The 19986-nt window shown below is 45.1% G+C and overlaps 1 protein-coding gene across 2 annotated transcripts in view; it reads left to right on the top strand.

The window, feature by feature from the left end:
* Window positions 1-9805, top strand: part of GLRA1 (glycine receptor alpha 1) — an 81241-nt gene extending 71436 nt beyond the window's left edge. Inside the window, exons 8-9 of one of the 2 annotated variants that reach the window (XM_032851615.1) lie at window positions 3154-3300; window positions 9492-9805. In XM_032851615.1, coding sequence (XP_032707506.1) covers window positions 3154-3300; window positions 9492-9782 — 438 coding nt within the window. In that variant the 3' untranslated portion in view covers window positions 9783-9805. Of the gene's footprint in view, window positions 1-3153; window positions 3301-9467 lie in introns of both variants that reach the window. The other variant, XM_032851614.1, reaches the window with a different exon arrangement.
* Window positions 9806-19986: the final 10181 nt, after the last annotated feature.

The raw sequence follows: 19986 nt of genomic DNA, 5'->3' as shown, positions 1-19986 counted from the left end.
ACATATATTTGTGTACTTGATAGTTACCCACAGGTCTCTGAGGCTCTGTTCATTTTTCTTCATTCTGTTCCTCTGACAAGATAATCTCAAGTTCACTGATTCTTCTTCAACTTCACAGATTCTTTCTTCTGTCTGCTCAAATATGCTATTTATCCTCTCTAGTGAACTCTTCAGTTATTTTTCAACTCCAAAATTTCTATTTGATTCTTTTTTATCATTCCTATCTTAGGTTCAGTTTGGTGAGACTTTGTTCTCATCATTTCCTTTGGTTGTTTATACAGGCAGGTCTCCTTTAATTCTTTAAAAAACATTTAAAATAATTGATTTAAAGCCCTTATAAAGAACACCTGGGTGGCTCAGTTGTTAAGCATCTGTCTTCATCTCAGGTCATGATCCCAGGGTCCTGGGATAAAGTCCCTCATTGGGCTCCTTGCTCAGCAGGGAGCCTGCTTCTGCTCTCTATATCTCTCTCTCTCTCTGACAAATAACTAAAATCTTTAAAAAATAATGATAATAAAATAATTTAAAAAATAAAAATCTGAAAAAAAAAAAAAGCCTTATCAAGTCCAACATCTGGGCCTTCTCAGGGGCAGCTTCTTTGGAATGCTTTTTTTTTTTTTTCTTCTACATATGGGCCTGTCTTAGTGAATTTGCGCTGCTATAACCAAGTACCAGAGATCAGGTGGCTTATAAATAAATCTATTTTTCACAGTTCTGGAGACTGTGCATAGTAGGGTTCTGGTGAGGACCCTCTTCCAGCTGCAAACTACCAACTTCTTATATGCTTACAGGGTGGAAAGAGAGTCAGCCAGTTAGCTGACCTCTTCTTATAAAGGCGCTAATTCCTTCAAGAGGGTTCCACTCTTAAAATCTAATTACATCCCAACAGCCCCACCTCCAAATACTGTCACATTGGAATTAGGATTTCAACCGAGGAAGGGGGTGGCAGGGACACAAACACTTAGTCCGTTGCAGGCCCATCCTTTATGTCTTTGCATATCTTATAATTTTTGGTTGAAAAATTACACGTTTTACATAATGTAATGTGGCATCTCTGGAAGTCAGATTCTCCCTCCTCAAGATTTGTTGTTGTTTTTTTTTTGTTTGTTTGTTTAATAATTCTTGTGAACTAATTCTGTAAGCTCTGTATCCTTTGTTTTGTGGAGTCACTAAAGTCTGCGCAGTTAGCTTGGTGGCTAGCTAAAATTGGACAGAAATTTGCTTAAATGCATGGAACCTAGAAATCTCCCAACCTTTTCCTAGAGCTCTACAGATGTATTAGGACACACCTCCAACACTCAGCCAGGCAGTTTACAGTGTTGCCTCACCCCTCGCTTGCAGCTTGCTCAATGTGTCAAGGTTAGCAGAGTTGAGAGCTAAGGGGCCTTCTCAGGCCTTTCCTGAGTAGCACCCAGGCCATATTTCTCAGAAATATGTCAGAGCTTCCTAAAGCTCCCTATGGACATCTCATTCCCCTAGATTTTTGTTTTAAGCTTTTTAATCAACCTATTGTTTGTGTCAACTTTACCTAAGGCCTCAGGCTGACCTGATGTTCTAGAGTTGCCATTGACTATTTTTCAACAGATGCCCCTAGGGAAAAGGCTGCTCCACTGGGCCAGCTCCAAGGTAGGTGAAATAAAGACAGCCTTCCTTGTGAGTGAGGTCTTTCAGCTAACCACATGACAGGCCAAATAATGACAGTTCTCTGGCAAAGGGGCTTTAAAGAAGCTCCACCTCTGTTCTGCCCCATCCACCGACTGCCTGGATACTGGTTTTCAGTCTGCTTGCAGGCTGTTGGTTTATTTAGGCTAGCACAGAAGTGGGGACAGGAGAACGGAATTCGGTAAGTTAAAACACCACAAGGCCCCAAGAGAAATGAAAACATATGTCCACACAAAAATTTGTAAAAAGATGTTCACAGTAACATTATTCACAATAGCCAAAGGTAGAAACAACCCAAATGCCCATCAACTGATGACCAGGTCAATAAAAGGTAGTATATCCATACAATGAAATACTATTTGGCCATAAGAAAGAATGAAATATAGGGGCACCTGGGTGGCTCAGTCACTTAAGCATCCAACTCTTGGTTTCAACTCAGATCATGATCTCAGGGCCATGGGATCCTGCCCTGCAGCAGGCTCCATGCTCAGCAAGGAGACTGCTTGTGATTTTCTCCCCCTCCCTCTGCTCCTCTCCTGCTTACATGCTCCCTCAATAAATAAATCTTAAAAAAAAAAAAAGGAATGAAATACAGATATATACTGCAACATGAACGAATCTTGAACACATTATGCTAAGTGAAAGAAGCTAGTCATAAGAGGCCACATGGTATATGATTCCATTCACAGGAAATGCCCAGAATGGGGGATCTATAGAGTCAGAATGTAGACTAATGGTTGCTTGGGATGGTGGTGGGGACAGGAATTGGGAGAATAGAGGAAAGAATAATGGCTAAAAGTCACTGGATTTCTTTTGGGGGTGATGAAAACATTCCAAAATTGACTGTGATGATGGTTGCATATATCTTAAACATATTAACGACTACTGAAATGTACACTTTAGCTTTGTGAATTTTATGGTGTATCAATTTTATCTCAATGAAGCTAGGTTTTGTTTTCGTTTTTATTTTTAATGCCACAAAGTTTGATGCTCTTACTGGCATTCAGCTGACTTTTTAAGTAAAATGCTTTCATGATTGCTGTTAGCCTTTGGTTAACAGAGCTTCTGAGAAAGTTTATTCTGACCATTTTTGCTGTTGTCCTCATTGCTCTTACAGCGAAGAGAGTTTTTGAAATCTTACTCTGCTACTTTTGCTAACACCCTCTGTTTACTTTCAGTGTTAGGTACACCACTCCCTATCACCCTTAGACTAAGCACAAGATGCTGTTTCTCTCAAAGATGATGCTAGATACACCAGCCTCCTCTCCTTACTACTCTTCTAAGTACCATATTCTTATTTGCTCCAGTGTTTTGTATAGTCTTCTTGGTGCATTGTTCTCGTTTTCCTCTGCACTTTCCGAATATCCCAGCTGAGGAGTGAGTAGCAGTGGGTGACGGGGGAGTTCCCGAGGAGCAGAAATACTGAACTGTTTCATTCTCCCCTGCCCTCCCACCCCTGCACTCTTCCGCTCCCCCGCTCCTCTGCTCCAGGTGTCCTATGTGAAAGCCATTGACATTTGGATGGCGGTGTGCCTGCTCTTCGTGTTCTCAGCCCTCCTGGAGTATGCCGCTGTCAACTTCGTGTCTCGACAGCACAAAGAGCTGCTGCGGTTCAGGAGGAAGCGAAGACATCACAAGGTAGGCCCTTAGATCGCGACCCAGGGAGGGACAGCGGGTGGTAAACAGAAGACATCCAGGCAGCCTTGTGTTGTGATACTTGTTTCAGTGCACTGTCCCTCTCAGCTGGCAAGGCAGACATAAAATAGCGATGAAGTCCTAGAACTCCTAACTTCCTCTCCCACCAACAAGGCCTTGTTGGGTCTGTAGGCAGTAACACTTCCAACCATGACACTATAGAAATGATCAGGTTATACCTGAAGACAGAACCGAGGGAGCAAACACTGATGGGCTGACATAATAACTAGCTGTGACCTGGAAGCTTGGCAGGCTGAAAGGTGGTTATTGGTGTTTTCTGCAAGGCGGCATTATTTCCAAGGGTTTGCTTCCAGAAAGGAAGTGCGTCACAAAAGGTAAGATCTTTGAGTAGAATGCCCAGAGCCAGGCCTTTGCTTCCCACTTCCAAGAGAAGAGCATTATGCAAGATGCTCCCGCAGAGTGAATTCTGTCACTTTATGAGGGCGTGAATAAAGAACTACTTGGCCAACCATCTATACGAAGTCACCAACATCTGTTAACTCAGAGGCTGTGCTCCAACCAGCAAATGCCATTGGGGAGAGTGCCATCTGTGGGAACAAACTGGTTGCACACCTTGGTCTATAAATATTTCCCCCAAAGACTTCTCCCCTGGAGATCAGAGAACCTGCTTTTCTTTCCAACGTCATCTCCACACCACTTTCTCCTTTGCTCTCTGAACACCAACCACCCTAGTTTTTTTTCCTTTTCCTCAAACATACACACAGGACTTCAGATGTCTTGTTCTCTCCTGGAATGCCTTCCCAGGGAAATTTGTTTAGTGTTAACCAACCACTCATTTTCTGCTTCTCAGCTGAGGCATCTTCCCTGATACCTAGGTGGAAGGATAGGTCCTGTAGTGAGGTTCTCATGCACAGCTGTCAAGTATGGCCATGCAGACTGTATCCTACACAGGCCCCCTTGCCAGTGAGGCACTCTTCTCTAAGTCCTGCCTCGGCATGGACTGTATCAGCCAGAGGAAGGGATTCCAATTCCTATGTCTAAAATGGAGGGATGCCGTTTTTCTAATCTGCCCAAGGATGCTGTATGAGCTAGCAAAGGTCATGCTCTACTAAAGCTTAGTTTCCCTCCTTCTGAACATTCATTTTGATTTGTAATTGTACATTCATGATGTAGCTGTTTGGTACTTATCTCTTCCACTGAATTATGAACTCCATACGGGTGGAGACCATGCCTACTTTTGCTTGGCGCTATGTCTCTGGTGCCTAACAGAATGCCTGACACATAGTGAACATGCTCTAGGAACCAAGAGGAGCCCTTCCGGTCAGAGAGCCTGCACAGGAGTTTTTCCAGCAACAGATTAGGGCAAACAAGAACCCATATATTATGACCTGTCAGGCCATACCACATATCTACCACACACCAATGCCCTACAAGCTTTAGACCATCCTACTTCTGCTAGCCCCCTACCCAACTACCATGTACTATGTCAATGGACCCTGTTTCTTTATCACTGGTGAGTATGTGACTTCAAGCTCTCCTTTTTCTGGGCCCAGTTTCTCCATCTGTAAAGTGGACTAAATTGGCACCCTGGGGGACTGTGGTAAGGATTCAATCAGATTACAAAGTAGCTTTAAGTTCTGTTCCTGGCACAGAAGTGCCAAGGAACCAAATGATGACACATGCTCAGATTTCCATCAGTGTGTTTCTTAAACATCAGCAAATCTGATTCAATTAACTTCTAGCAGTTTACCATAGGCAGGAGGCAGACATTTCAAGACGGAAGATGTCCATGGGAGTTCAGGTATAACCATCCTTCTAAATCTGCATTGAAAGAGAAAACTATTTCAGGTACAGCAAGCCAGACAGGATTTCTCAAAAGACTTCTAGTTTTAGTCCTTACTGCCCATTGGATACTTGGCCTCTGACTATTAAAATAATCTAAGCAAGGAACGGACCACACATAACAATCTTGGGAATTCATTATTTTTCCTTTTCCCACTGGCTAGCTGCTTTTTTGCATTTTCCTCTGTGAAAAGAGGGTTAATACATTTGTTGAAGAGACACTTACTTAGGGAGACTATGTCCATGATATTTGACTAGCATCAGGCCACTAGACTGTACACTGCACAACTCGAGGGGGCACTATTTGCAGAGACTAAAATGTAAATGGAGCCCTTGCAGACACATAGTATGGTGGGCCTACTGTACCTCCGAAGGCTGCCTCCACCATCAACAGCTCCCTACCAGTTTACACACCAGCAGAAAACTAAACCTTCTCCAGGTGAAATGTAAATAAAGCCCTATGGGATTTGATCAGATATCCCTGCTCAGTTCCCACCTGGCTCTCTCACAGCATGTTAGAGCCCTGTACAGGTAATCCTGTCCTCTCCTCCCATGCCAATGACAACAGCAAGTCACTAGGATCACAGAGGTGCTGGTGGCAAAAGCAATGGAGGTGCTCAAGGTCTCATGGCTCCCACTGACCATACACCATCAGCTGCTTACCTCTTCACCAGTGTTTCTGTCCTGAAGCAGATAAAAATAACCCTGCTGTTTATTAGATCAAAAATAAGAACTGAGACTTACTCCCAGGCAGAGGTCAAAAACCAGTAGCCAGAGATGAAATTCAACATGCAACTGTCTTTTTTAATTTCACTAGCAGTGTCTTAGAAATCTAGAATAAGGTATAAGCATTCAAAAAATCACACTTTTATCTTCAAATAGTCATAGCTCTCTGGTCCCATTGGATTCACATCCTGCCTGATCCCAGGGCACTGGAAGAGCCTTTAGGTAGGGGAAGCATTCTCTGAGTCCCTTCTGACTGGAGATTTCTTCAGCCCTGGCTCATTTCTTCACTCACATTTCTCCTGCGTGGCCCCTTATGTGTGGTTGAATCAGTGTGACCTTGTTCCTAAGAGCTCTGATATTGGCTCAAATGTCAGAAACTACAAGGATGCAGGATGGGGTTCACCATAAAGCAGTTCTTCCTTTGGAGTAAACCCCTCTGCATGTGGCTTGTACAGCAACAGCGTATAAGCTTGGGCTGCAGAAACTTCCCTTCAGCAGGAAGTTTGCAGAGGGGGTTTTCAGACCCAGATGGTGAGTGAAAAGGAGCTACCTCCATGCCTGAGCTTCTCAGAGCCTGTGATCTTGGCCGGGCTCCTCAAATCCCTCCATCCTCCCATGTTACCTCATTTGTTGGGCACAAAGCATCTGGTCCTCAAATTCCCTGGCCGGCCTCATTAGTCAGATTATTAGGAAATCTGCGAGCCGTACTGGGCAGACACACTCCCAACCTCCCTGGGTTCTAGAGGAGACGACCAGATTGCCCCTGCTCCATCCGCAAGCTTTCATTTCCTGCCATCTGCCGGGGAGAACAGGAATAGCAAGCCTCTCTCCCATCATTTCTTGGGAATTTTCTTTCTCCTGGCTACCCTGTGAAACTGATGATCATCTAACCAGATGGGCCTCCAGGCCACACCTCCACCCCTTCTACTCCCATGTTTGATTGATGAGAAAGGCAGAGAATAATTCGCCCAAAGCTGTATATAAAATTAATTTGGTGCTTCCCTTGCATAACTAGAGCCTGATAAGAAAACATTTTCAAGCAGCCCATCCTGCAAGGACAGATTTATACTGGTAAGCAAGAGAGTTGGACCCGGACCCCTTCCCAGGCACAGGGTCCAGTAATTTGAACAGCTGCCCCCAACTCCTTTCCTTGGTCCTGGCACAAACCCACTACTGTTGTCCTACTCACAGACAAATATTTATTGAAATCTATTTGCCAAGCACATGTTGTTTCCCCTTTCTGCAATGAGGCTGTTGGACCAGATTCAACAATTTGCCAATGATTTTTAAGATTTTATTTATTTATTTGACAGAGAGAGAGATCACAAGTAGGCAGAGAGGTAGGCAGAGAGAGAGAGAGAGGGAAGCAGGCTCCCTGCTGAGCAGAGAGCCCGAAGTGGGCCTTGATCCCAGGACCCTGAGATCATGACCTGGGCAGAGGCTTAACCCACTGAGCCACCCAGGCACCCCTTGCGCCTTGATTTCTTGAGCATTTTTCACGTCTCAAATACTCCTGATACCGGGAATATAACCCCATTTAAAAAAAAAAGAAAAAAAGAAAAAGGAAGCTAGGAGTAGTAAAGATATACTGGTAAACATTTACTTATTCAGTAACTATTTACTGAGCTTTGAGCTTATGTCCAGAAACCCTGTTCATATGTTCAGTGTTGAGAGTGCAATGAACATGAGTAAGACTGTGCCTTCATGGAGCTTAGCGCCTAGTGGGAGAAACACCACGTGGGGAGCCTGGGTGGCTCAGCCGGTTAAGAGTCTGACTCTTGACTTCAGCTCAGGTCACGATCTCAGGGTCCTGAGATCGAGCCCCGCAAGGGGCCCTGAACTGGGCGTAGAGCCTGCTTAAGATTCTTTCTTCCTCTCCCTCTGCCCTTCCCCCACCCTGCTCTCTAAAAAATAAAAAGGTTTGCATGAAGTAAAGATTAAAATATATTTTAAAAGAAACATATGATAAGAGCTTTAAAACAACAACAGAGAAGGAGGCACAGGGAGCTCATGAAGCACACAGCAGGGGCACCTTGTCTACCCTGACCCTCGGGGACGGCTTCTGAATCAGACGTTAGTTCAGTGAAAGAGAAGGCGCTGGAAGCAGAGGTTCGGAGTATATCCAGGAAGAGAGAACAATTTGAGCAGAGCCTGCAGTTAAAACAGAAGGAGCATGACACTTCTGAATATATGTAAATATTTGGGGGCGCCTGGTGCATACAATGCCAGAGAGAGAATGGCACAGCTGAGACTGGAGAGGCAGGCAGAGTTCCAGTCATCTAGGGCCTCATTCATCACGTAAGGATGTTAATTATCCTGAAGCCAGTGGCAGCCCGTTAAAGAGTCCAAGCAAAAAATGACCAATAGGATGTGTGTTGTGACAACTCAGCTGGGTCGAGGGGGCCGGCCCGGAGACAGTAGGAAGACTGGGCTGGAAGTTGTCACCATAAGGCCATGGGGTAACCCAAGCAAGGGTGACAGGAGCAGAGCTAGCAAGGGGCTCCACGCAGTATCGTCTGTTCTCAGTCAGCCCTGCCTGACACAGGAACAGGCGGGAGACAGGTGGGAGGACAATGTGAGCTGCTCCAAATTCCCCAGAGCCACACATGCATCCACAGCTCAGCGGAGGCCCTGGGTGCCACCGCAGGGCTCACATGGGAAGATCACAAAGCTAGACGTGATGAGAGCAGACAATGGTGTCTCCACGAGTCGGATCAGGAGATCACCAAGAACTGGGAAAGGGAGAAATTAGAAGAATACAGGCAGCAGGCCTGTTCGTGGTGATCATAAGGCAGGGACAGAGAAATGCACAAGGGGTGACTGGCAAAGTGCAACCGACTGGCAGGTATGCCAAGCATAAGGTAAGGGGAAGGGCAGAAGCCTGTCAAGGTAAGTTGGAGCCATATGATAAAGGGCTTTGAATGAGCTATGTCTGAGGTTACAAGTGCCAGGGCTGTGGGAACGTGGAGGGAGAAAGCAGCTTTAGCTTCCCTGCAGCGTGTGAAACAGAGCTGAGGCCCACAGCGTTTGCTCTCTCCGGGGCCATTCGCCACCAACCCCAACCCATGGCCGAGAACACACCCACTGGGGAATGGGGTGGGGGAAGAGGGCAAGGAGGCAACAGAGGCAAAGCAGGGGATCTCTCCAAACTGTCCCCTTGATTTCTAACAGAACAGCATTCATAATGTCTGCTCATCTATAACCTCTGATGGTCAGAAGAACGTCTTGATGTAGTGGGGTGAATCTTTCCCCACTTATAGGAAAATATGAAGTAAAAAAAAAAAACCCTGAGACTCAAATAGAGAAGGGACTTGACTAAGGCCATAAGGCCAGGAAGTGACGGAGCCAAACTTGAACACAGGTCTGCAGACCCTCAGCCCCACTCCTATCCCCTGGTTTGCATCTGTGTCCACGTGCAAGTGGCGCCCCTCTATAAGGCATCACTCCCCAGCCAGCCTAAGAGCCTTCAGAAACCTGGAATGGTAGCAGCAGGGAGGCAGGGAGAACCAGATGGGCCTTGCCTGGCCCCCAGGGGAGTGCCTTGCAGGGAGGGTGCCCAGCCCCTGTCTTATTTTAAGTAGAGCCCCATGCTGCATCTGTTCCAGGAGGATGAGGCCGGAGAGGGCCGCTTCAACTTCTCTGCCTACGGGATGGGCCCAGCCTGTCTGCAGGCCAAAGATGGCATCTCCGTTAAAGGCGCCAACAACAACAGCACCACCAACCCTCCTCCGGCACCATCTAAGTCCCCGGAGGAGATGCGAAAACTCTTCATCCAGAGGGCCAAGAAGATCGACAAAATATCCCGCATTGGCTTCCCCATGGCCTTCCTCATCTTCAACATGTTCTACTGGATCATCTACAAGATTGTCCGCAGGGAGGATGTCCACAACCAGTGACGGGTCTGGGATGGAGGGGCAGGGGGAGGCTGGGAGAGGGCAGAGTGGGAACAGCACAGGAATCTGAGAGCCTAGGGAAGAGGAGGAGAGGAGAGGGCGGGGGGCACACATACACAACTCCCTCTCTCTCTGCGCTCCGTGCAATAGCAAAATGCAGTGATGCATGAATCCTAGAATGTGGCACTATCTATTTAACCGCGGGTGGGCTGCTGGGAGGGGGGGAGGGAGGGGCTTTTCTAATATAGGAGCTGAGGGGTCGGGAGGAAGGGGAGGGCTAGGGGCGGGGGGTTGGGAGTGGGGAAATAACAGCTTTCAAAAATTTGAATCCATGGGCTGGGCAGTTTTCCTATTTGGAAGGAGTGCAGTCTGCCCCAGAGCAGAAGGAAAGCAATGTAATATATGATATATATTCATGCTTAATATTAATGCAAAAACCACAAGAACAAAAGATTTGTTTCTAAACCTATCAGCCTAGTAACTGCTTAAATTTTTAAAGTCACAGAAGTGATGGACAATTTTTCCCAGAGTGGAAACAGTCACAAATAAGCTTGCTCTGGTGTGTGTCCCGTATCACAGCCCTCCAAATGCCATGCCTGTCTTCAAACGGGCCCGGGCAGACACATGCCAAAAAGCCATCCCACCTCTGCTTCAAGAGGGTAATGCGGCCTGGCCATGGGTGGTGGAAATGGGGAAAGGTGGAGAGAAGAGAGGGAATGACTAAGGAGATGGGACATCTCAGAGGCCCAAGGATTGATAATCAAGACAACTCCGCCTCAATCCTCAGGTCTCAAGGCTAAGGACCACACCGGCCCCTCTCCGAGCCCTCTCGCTTCTGTGCTTCGACACCACCCCACTTACCTTCCACTGCCACCCAGAAATGGCCGCCATGGTTTTCCCATTATATTGCCAATATGCAACCTTTTTTATGGTTTAAAAAAAAAAAGTAATAATCTCAAGAAGTAATATGCAGATAGACTGAGTATAAACAGATGCACTTTTTTCAAATGTCTATTTTTTTGGAGAGTGTCTTTGGAATTGCAAGTGGGTATATATTTGGGAAGGTGGGGTCAGTGGGCTGAAGTAGATTTATTATATAGTGGTTCTACAGAGGAAGTTCTAAGAGGTAAAAGGGTAGTAATGAGGCTGCTGCAGATCAGATACATATAGGTGGAAGGAGATAGTGATGTTCAGAAAGTCTGTTCATTATATTTTGACATTTCATATGCCACAAATAATGTGGAAAGCATGGGGGGATGACCCCATGATATTTTTATAAGTCTTTTTTTGTTTTCCTTTTTGGTGCTTTGCTTAGCTTTAACAGTTAGGGAAGTTAGACAAATATTTCTTTCCTTCCAACTCTGATATGCCAGAACTATCCCAGGTTAGCTAGGGCACTCCAGAAAAAAGGAGATGGACTAGGAAATAAATGGTGAGGGGTGGGAGATCCTGCTGAAGGACACTGATGTTCACTGCTGGAGGGAGGGTCTGCAACAGGGACCGCTAAAGACAGGAGTAGTCTCCAGTAGCCTTGGTCTTCTCTGCCAACAGCATCATGCCTGAATCATGGCACCGCCGTCTGGGGCGTGCTCCCTGCTGTGGCCTGTGATCAGTATACTGGGTTACATCTCTTCCTTTCCACTCCAGCGTCTTGGCATTGGAGCTAAGTAGTGATAAGATGGTGGGACACAGCAGACAGTGGATTTGTCCTGAGGCCTGGGTTTCACGGTGTTAGAGTACCCCCAGCATGGGGGAGGGGAGAAGGGAGACAATAGGAGCCTAACTCTTCCCTAAAGCCTTCCCCAAGGGACATTTCTCCCATTCCCTGTGGCACAATAGCTAATACCTCTAGAGGCCCAAAACACCAAACCAAGACAAGGACCTAGAGTGATTTGGGTAAAGAAAATGCACTGTGCAGCCAAAAAAAGCATTTGGCTTTGAGGCTTGAATGAAAAAAACTGTTTACATCCAGGGTCAAGGTTAGTAAGTCATTGCCTTCCCTTCTCTTGGCCTATGTAGACCAGAAAATTAAGTTGTATTCTCGCCTTGGATGATGAGGGATAGAACCCAGAATCCCGAGTGGAGTCTCTCATCCACGACTATCTTTTTATCCTTTTCCCCAGCACAAACTGTGTCTAAGGGAGGAAGCAAAACAGATCTAAACAAGTACCACCAGTTCAAGACTAGAGTATCCGTCTCTGAACTGCCATTAGCACGACATTCACTTTATTTAAGGGAGGAAGTCCTTACTCCTGCAGTGGCGCCTGAGTCACTGGAGAGGAGATTTGCCCCTTTCACTGGCACTTTATTCACTTTAAGGGGAAAATTGTTTTTTAATAAAAAAAAAAAAAATTAAAGAAGCCCTTTTCTCTAGTTTACTCATTACTGGACGAAATTCAGAATGTCTGAAGCCTAGGTGATCAGGCAGCAGAGGCGTTAGGCCTCTGTCAGGGACTAAAGGCAGTACCAATTGTTCCAGCACATTCTGTCTCCACTCAAACAGCAGTATCTGCAGATTTCAAACTAGGCTCCTTGTATGAGGTGTCTGGAATCGCTCCGAAACAGAGAAATCACTGGGCCATTTGCCCAACCTCTGCTGGGTCCTTGAACTTCTGCCACCATATTCAACTTGTGGGCCCACTGGGAGCTGCCAGGTCTAGTCAACAGTATCTGACAGATAATAGAGTCATCTTTTTGAGACACAGAGAGGGAGAAGGTCACTGATATCTTTACTCCAATTATTCCAGACTTGGTATTCCTCATGGAAAATAAACGTGAGTGAATACATCATAGCAGAAAAGAACCTGAGTTTTAGTCCTACCACTAATGTGTTGGGGAAACTTTGGTAAATGATTTCGCTCTAGTTCCTCTACAAAAACAATGAAGAAAGTGGTACAGATCTCTGATGGCTTCCAGCTCTAACTATCCCCTGTGCTTGAACATAGGAGGTTCACACAGAAATTGAATGTCACTTTGCTTTCTGAACCCTCTTGATAGCTGTGCAAATATATATATGCACATGTACATGGACCCACACAATCCTTGTCAGCAGCCTTTCTTCTCTGGAATCTTTGCAGATTTGTTCTTCTTTTTGCTCTACTTTCTCAAAGATGAGCAGTCATGATAAGGAGCGTCATGATAAAGTCAAAAATACCATCATGAATTAGAAATGGAGCATTCTCAAACAGAAGGCATTATCATTACTGTACAATGTAGAAAGGAGTTAGCCATGAATTACATGGATTTTATCATTATAAAAAAATCAAACTAGACAATTTAGGTCAAAAACATTTTTTAAGTGCTCCAACAGACAGGATGATGCTTTCATTTCCTTTCTAGTCTGTGCACAGAGCCTATCACACGTGGGGGCCACGTATGCCAGATGTTATGGCGGGGGGACCTGACAGAGGTGTGATGAGTGGTTTACTGGTTTTCAAACTCTCTCCATGGCCAGGCCAGTGTTTTTGCATGAAGGCTACTGGGAGAGAGCAGATAGTGAGTTCATCCACCTCCAAACACCACAGCTAATCCTAGGAGTCAGATTTAAGAAATATCAACTAAGCAGACAGATAATAATATCAACACTTTCTCACCTTAGTTTACGACTTACCTAGATTCCTTTCAAGAGCAGCCACAGTAAGTGGCTCCACTCTGCCACCCTCTGGTCCTTTCAAACATTCAAGAGTCCCAACTTGGCTAAGGCTACAGGGAGTGACCAAGGACAGGAGTGATTAGAAAGATGCCAAGTACGTGTGAGAGAGACAGAGAAAGGTAAAAGAAGGTCATCTGACCCAAACTATTTCTTCTTCTAAACTGTCAATAAATAAATGCATCCCTCTAAGAGGTCTATCAATATTTTTCATAGACTCTTTTTCGTACTAGGGAGAAAACAAATATGACAGGAGCTGGTTCCTTCCCCTCAAAGTACACATTAAAAAATAAAAATGCAAAACAGAGGACACACTGTTACAGGCATCATTAAAAAGAGACTGTGTTTTGTGAGGCTCCACGATACTAAACCGCAGAGACCAGTGGCCCAGCTGCGGTGCCACCGTCACGGATAAGCCAGTCTTCTGTGCAAATGAGACTCCTTAGTTAACTGCACGACACTGAACCTGAAGGGAGCTGAGTTCTCGTCATGTCTGCAGTGACTGCCCGAGTAGCAGCAGCTAGCGGGGAAGGGGCCTGCTGGTGGTATAATGTGTATCAGCTTGAGGACGGGGGTCCAGAGTGGAGATCGGCAACTTTTCCCCAGTCTGACTGGAATCCCAGCCCAGGGATGATCAGTACCATTCTGGAAGCTATCACATGTATCACCCAGGCACCTTTGGTACGTTCTGCCCACCCTACACCCCAACGCTGAAGCGGCGGGCAAGACCGGGTTTTCTCTATGGGCTGTGTTTCTCAGACTGACTAGAAAGCTTGCACTCGGAGGGGCTGGTAAGGCCTGCTGAGGAAGGTCGAATGGGCCTCTACCCTCTGATATAAAGCTTCTCTAATGCAGAAACCAATCAGATCAAAAATTCTCTAAACAGCATGTTCTTAAAATACTATTGATCTTTTCTTCCTCCACTAAGCCCCTTCTCTCAGAAACCAACTCCAGAAACTTGAATTGAGAACCTTCCTATTTTCCTACAGAAATAGGAGCTTATCCTGACCAAAGAAAGGAGTAAAAGAAATACGCCTTGTTTTGTTTGAGCTGGCTTTTTAAACTACTTGTATCAGTGTAAGGAAAAGCTCATGATGGAAAGGCTTTGGTTTCACAGTATCCCGAAATCCCAATAAATGAGATATCCTTGGACATGTCAAAATCCCAGCAAAAATAAGAGAACTTTGAAAAATCCTGAACTGCCACCCTCCCAACCCAAAGAACCTAAAATCCTGAGGGCCCAGAATAGATGATGCCACTACCAAATCAGGATCCTGTTGCTTCCTTCAGGATTTCTCCAGCTGTAGAGACAGCAAAGGCAGGAGACAGGTTTGTTTAGACATGGTGCTATTACACGCTGTTTTGATGGAGCTGTGTGGTTATTTAAAGCAATAATTAAGGTGCTTTATCATTCTTTAGAACAGCAAAATGAGTTCCAAAGTAGAAATTATTGCCCAATAATTTTTAGGATCATTAAGGCTTCTTCAGCTAGCATCCAGACCATTACTTCTCCCTCTTATGCTTTCCCCCAACCTCCTCCCACTGCCTCCCTGCCAGCATATCCTGTCTCACCGGCTTGTGCATCTCGTTTTGTGAAACCAAACAGTTCCCGAAGATGCGGGTTTATTTCTGAGAGGGTGGTGGGGTGGGAAGGACTAGAGTGGACACAGTGGCTCCTGTCTCATTTTGTTTTAAGGCCGCAATGTCTATTCTTCCTCTTGCCTCTGCATTTTGACATTTCTCTGTTCTGGAAAATTTCCATTGGAACACTGGGTCGAAAAGTCAGAGTCTAGAGAATGGCAAGCCAAAAATATACCCTTCAAGAGCCCAGTGATGGAAATTATGTTCTACATAAGGCCATTAACCAGCTACAGAGCAGTACCAGCTAACTAACATGGGGACAAAAGACATTTGCTGTCTCATATAGATGCAAGCATAATGGGTCCCCCATTCCCACACTTGCCCTGCTGCACAGTTCCCTGCACGGCCTTGTTCTTGGCCTGCATTTCTTCAGATTCCAGCTTTCTTAAGCAACTACAGAGACTCAGTATCCTGCATAACCACACCTGCCTTCTGGGGTGGACAGAGTTCAATAGGAAGTGCGTCCTTGTTCTGGTGCTCCCTCGGGCTCACCATGGGAACACAGGTAAGCTACTTGGCCTTTCTCGGCCTGCTCACTACCCTACAAAAACAGGAAGCTGAAGGAGATTTTTCAAAGGCAAACCCTGGATACTTTGATGGGTTAAAGAAAAGGGTATACCGTGTGTTAGAGAAGGTTTCATTAATTCCCTGTTTCAGTGCCAAGCTGGGAAACCTCTCAGGCCTTTTGGTGGCCAGGTAGGGAGAGGTTAAGAAAGAGGAGAATCTTGGCCCTCAAAGATTACAATCTTAATAGCTTTGTTTTGGTGTGGGTTTTTTTGGCCATGGAAGAGAAGGTATTTCACAGCACTGACAGACTTGCCTCTCAGACTGGCTTCTCACCTGAGAATCCTATCAAACACCAGGACGACATTCCACTCTGGTATTTTAGCATGTATGTCCTGTGAAGGCTGTAACCCACTTCCCATGGCAGCTGAGTTCTCTCTGACAGAGCCTCTGGAAGAATCAAAGAGAAACACATCAGAGCAGAACTTGTGAGATACCCCTAGAGAAGTATCTCACAGGGACTCCGAGCCCCCTCCAGCCTGTTTCCCCACACATACAACTTAATCATAACAAGAAACCTCCAGCAAGTTTTAAGAATATTTTCCCCTACTTGTCCATTATGCTAGCTGCAGTTATAGGCAGAGACTCCAGACCACTCAAGAGATTCATCTAAATTCATACCATTAGCTAGGCTATTCTAATAAAAAGAAAAAATACTATCGCTACTGTGGCTGGCCTGCTCACTCCACGCTGTACTGCCAAACAAAACCTCACGCTGGCAATGATGTCTCTGAAATTGCTTCCACACTCCTGTAGCTCCAACAAACACTCCTTATAATCAGAAAACACTGCTCCTATCTTTCCCAGCAAGGACATATTTAGGCTTTAAATCAATGGAATCTCTTCAAAACGTTTATAGGTTGACATTATGACAAATGGTCTTCGCTCTCTCTTCACCTGGCCCTGGAATTAATGAGAATATTGCAGACTGAAACTTTTTTCTTGTTTCCAAGGTTGAGAATTAATAGACTTTTTTTAAAAAAAGGCAATTTTTAAATTTCCCATAATAAAATAGAAACCACACTGTAAACCAGTCATTTTCAACCCTACTCTAGAATGGATACATGTGTGATGACACAGCTACAGTGAAACAGTGATTGAATTTCTAGGTGGTTACTATATGGTCTCCGTAAAATTGTTGTTAAGATTTTATTTATTTATTTGACAGACAGAGATCACAAATAGGCAGAGAGGCAGGCAGAGAGAGAGAGAGGAGGAAGCCGGCTCCCCGCTGAGCAGAGAGCCTGACGCGGGGCTCAATCCCAGGACCCTGAGATCATGACCTGAGCTGAAGGCAAAGGCTTTAACCCACTGGGCCACCCAGGTGCCCCTGGTCTCCACAAAATTCTTACATATTTTCCCCCTCCAAGCTTCAGCTTTCCTATCTGTACAAAACTACTGAATTCACTGAGCTGGAAGGGGTCCCCCCACAGAAAAATTTTCTTTTAAAGCTACTTCTCCAGTTGTCTTTTAGCTGTTGAAAAAAAATAAGAGCACTTCCCCCAGACTTAAGGGGGACCCACTCATGCTACCCTCTTTGTTTTCCTCTCTACACGCATTCGTGGTTTTCTAGGGTAGCAGAAAGGGCACTAGCTTCCAAGAAGGCAGAGATGCATCTACTCTAGGCAAGCAATCAGCTTCTTTATGCATTTGGGGACAGTAACGCCCACATCACAGGTCCACTGTCTGGATAAAATGACACAATATGTGTTAACCCCACCCTCTCACAGTAAACAACGTAAAGCACTTATTATCCACGTCTTCTTCTGTTTGCCAGAAGAGGTCATCCAAGAGCTTGCTTTCAGAATGGAGGCTGGCTCCCCAAAAGCCCAATCCACCTGCCCTACAGAGCAGCCTATTCGGTGACATTTCAGGACAAGTCCCTCAGTGTTTACCTCAGAGTTCCTACACGCACTGAAGAGACCTGATTGCACTTATCAAGCATCTACACCCCTTTTGCCCAGGTATCCTTTGACTACCACCTATATAGAAAGCACGTATAGCTCTGAAAACAGCTGTTACTACGTGGAGACTAGTAAAAGATTGTGAATGAACCCTGAGTATCACAATACAGCTATTGGGCACCTAATATAAATCAATTTCTTAAATTACATAATTTAATTCCCACAGTGGCCCTGATCTTCTCAATTTATAGAGGAAACAGGCTCAGCGAGTTTATTAGCTCAAGTCAAAGTCTTGTCAAAGTTCAGATACGATTCTATAGACAGCAGGAAAGCTAAGTTTTGGAAAGAGACATGGTATGTGTTTACCTCTTTCACTTACCTGTTTCTGACCTTTAACAAACTATTTGGCCCTCTGTGACCTGTTACCCCTCCCCCTGCAAAAGCTTTATCTCCCCAAACTATTGACTATAAAATCAAGTGATTGATGTGGTAATTTATTCTATAATTTTTTTAAAAAGTATATAGGTGTTTATTAGTTCACTTTAACTTGAATGAATCTTGTAACTGGACACTTTTGCCTTGGTACATTCTACTTACACAAAAATTTACGCTCCTATAATCTGTTAAATGCCAAGGAATACTATCTTGTAGTAGACTAGAAATCCAGCTACTTCTTAAGAACCAAACAAGACAATCTGTGGCTTTCCTCTTCTCAGAACTTGGATATAAACAATTCCAGCCCACCTTAAGTTGAGAGCCTACTAATCTAGTTTTGGCGTATGAGGGATTTAGAGTTGATATGGGGCAATTTTCTGGCTGTGAAATTGTGGAAAGAATAAAATAAGCAAGAAGGCCAGGTAGAAAACATGCTACTTGGAGGAGAGTGAGAAAACACTGGTTTGTAGTCCTGCCTGAGGGCAGTGGGTGCATGGAATGGCTTGGATTTGGTCAGCATCAAGAGGAAGGACTAGACTTTTTCTGGAAGTCTTTCCGAAGTTCAGAATTCCTTTAAAACATCCACTCGACTAAGAACCTACTACCAACAATGCCAAGGCACAGGAATGAAAAATAAATACCATTCCTAACTAAAGAACTTAAAATTTAGTGCAGTGATATGTGATACGGATATGAATAACTCATTCAAGGGAAGATACAGTAACAGAGGAGGCAGTAGAGACAGAATTCAGACACATGATGTCTCAGAGGGACTATCCAAGGTCTCGTGGAGAACAGGACATGAGAGCTAAGCTAAAACAAAAGGTTATTTTCCACAGCAGTTTGCTATCCAAATTTACGTTAACTGTGGTCTCACCCACCTTTCAAAGGGTTAACACAAGTAAACCACTTCCTTCAGGCAGGTATTCAGGCAAAGTGGGAGCATCTCTTCATATGAGATACCATTGCGACAAGAGTATTAAAAATGGCAGGCTGACCAAATGTTCCAGTAAAGGAGGGCCTTCTAATGGTTCTTTACTTCCATCCAGGCTCTGGAAATAAAGTGGGAAAATGGAATTACAGGGAAATGTCTGGATATACCCTCCTCCCCTGCAAAAAATTATTCCAAGTAGAAACTGCAGCTTGTCTCCAAGTCCGTTTGTTCCTGACTTAATCCCCTGGGTAACTGGATGTGAGCTCATTAGCCAGACAGGAGGTCATGAGCCAAGGCCTCTGCTTACTACACTTCCTAGGTCCCACTTGGCTTCATCTACGTCTCCTCAGTTGTATCCAGAAGCTACAGCAGTGACACCAGGAATGGCTTAGCTACTTCTCTGAGGACCAGGGCAGCTCCTTCCATGCAACCCTGGATGCTGGTGAGGAAAGGGGTACTCGGCATGGACCCTGTTTAGTGACCTCAAGTCAGATTCAGTGCATCTCCAGGTAGCTGCTATAGACTTGCCTTCCGATGACTTTTTGAAATGCCCCAGAGCCTGGAGAAAGCAGTTCAGCATTTCAAGGTCTGAGTTACAAGTGGAAACTCAAGGAACAGGTCCTAAAACCTATTGTCAGGCCTAGAATATATACGCTCCTTCCAGTCTATCAGCTTTGTTTTTAACCTCCCTTGCACCTGCCTATTTCATCTATTAAGGCCAGGCAGTATGCCTTAAAAGCAGGGCATCCGAATGAAACCCAGCCTCTTTTCTTTCAGTAGAGGAGGGGATGATAGAAGTGCCAAAATAATCACTCACGTGTGAGGCAGAAAGTATTAACAGAGAAAAAGGAGGGTGCCAGGGAGCAGGCAGAGCAGAAGCCATGGAACATTTCAAGGCTTACAGGCCATCTGAGCAGTGGTACCTTAAAGAGGAGGCTTTGATGGATGCGGAGACTATTCAGCAAAAGGAACGTGAGTAAAAATATGGAGGTAAAAAATAAGGGGCATATACAAGGTACAAGGATTTTCTGTTTGGCTAAAGTGTAATGAATGCTAGGCATGTTTGGAAAGATGGATTTG

This window comes from Lontra canadensis, unplaced genomic scaffold (assembly GCF_010015895.1).
Source record: "Lontra canadensis isolate GAN:19392208 unplaced genomic scaffold, GSC_riverotter_1.0 scaffold5, whole genome shotgun sequence".
Taxonomy (NCBI): Eukaryota; Metazoa; Chordata; class Mammalia; order Carnivora; family Mustelidae; genus Lontra; species Lontra canadensis.
Note: the sequence above shows the minus strand (reverse complement) of the source record. Positions and strands in the feature narration are given on the sequence as shown.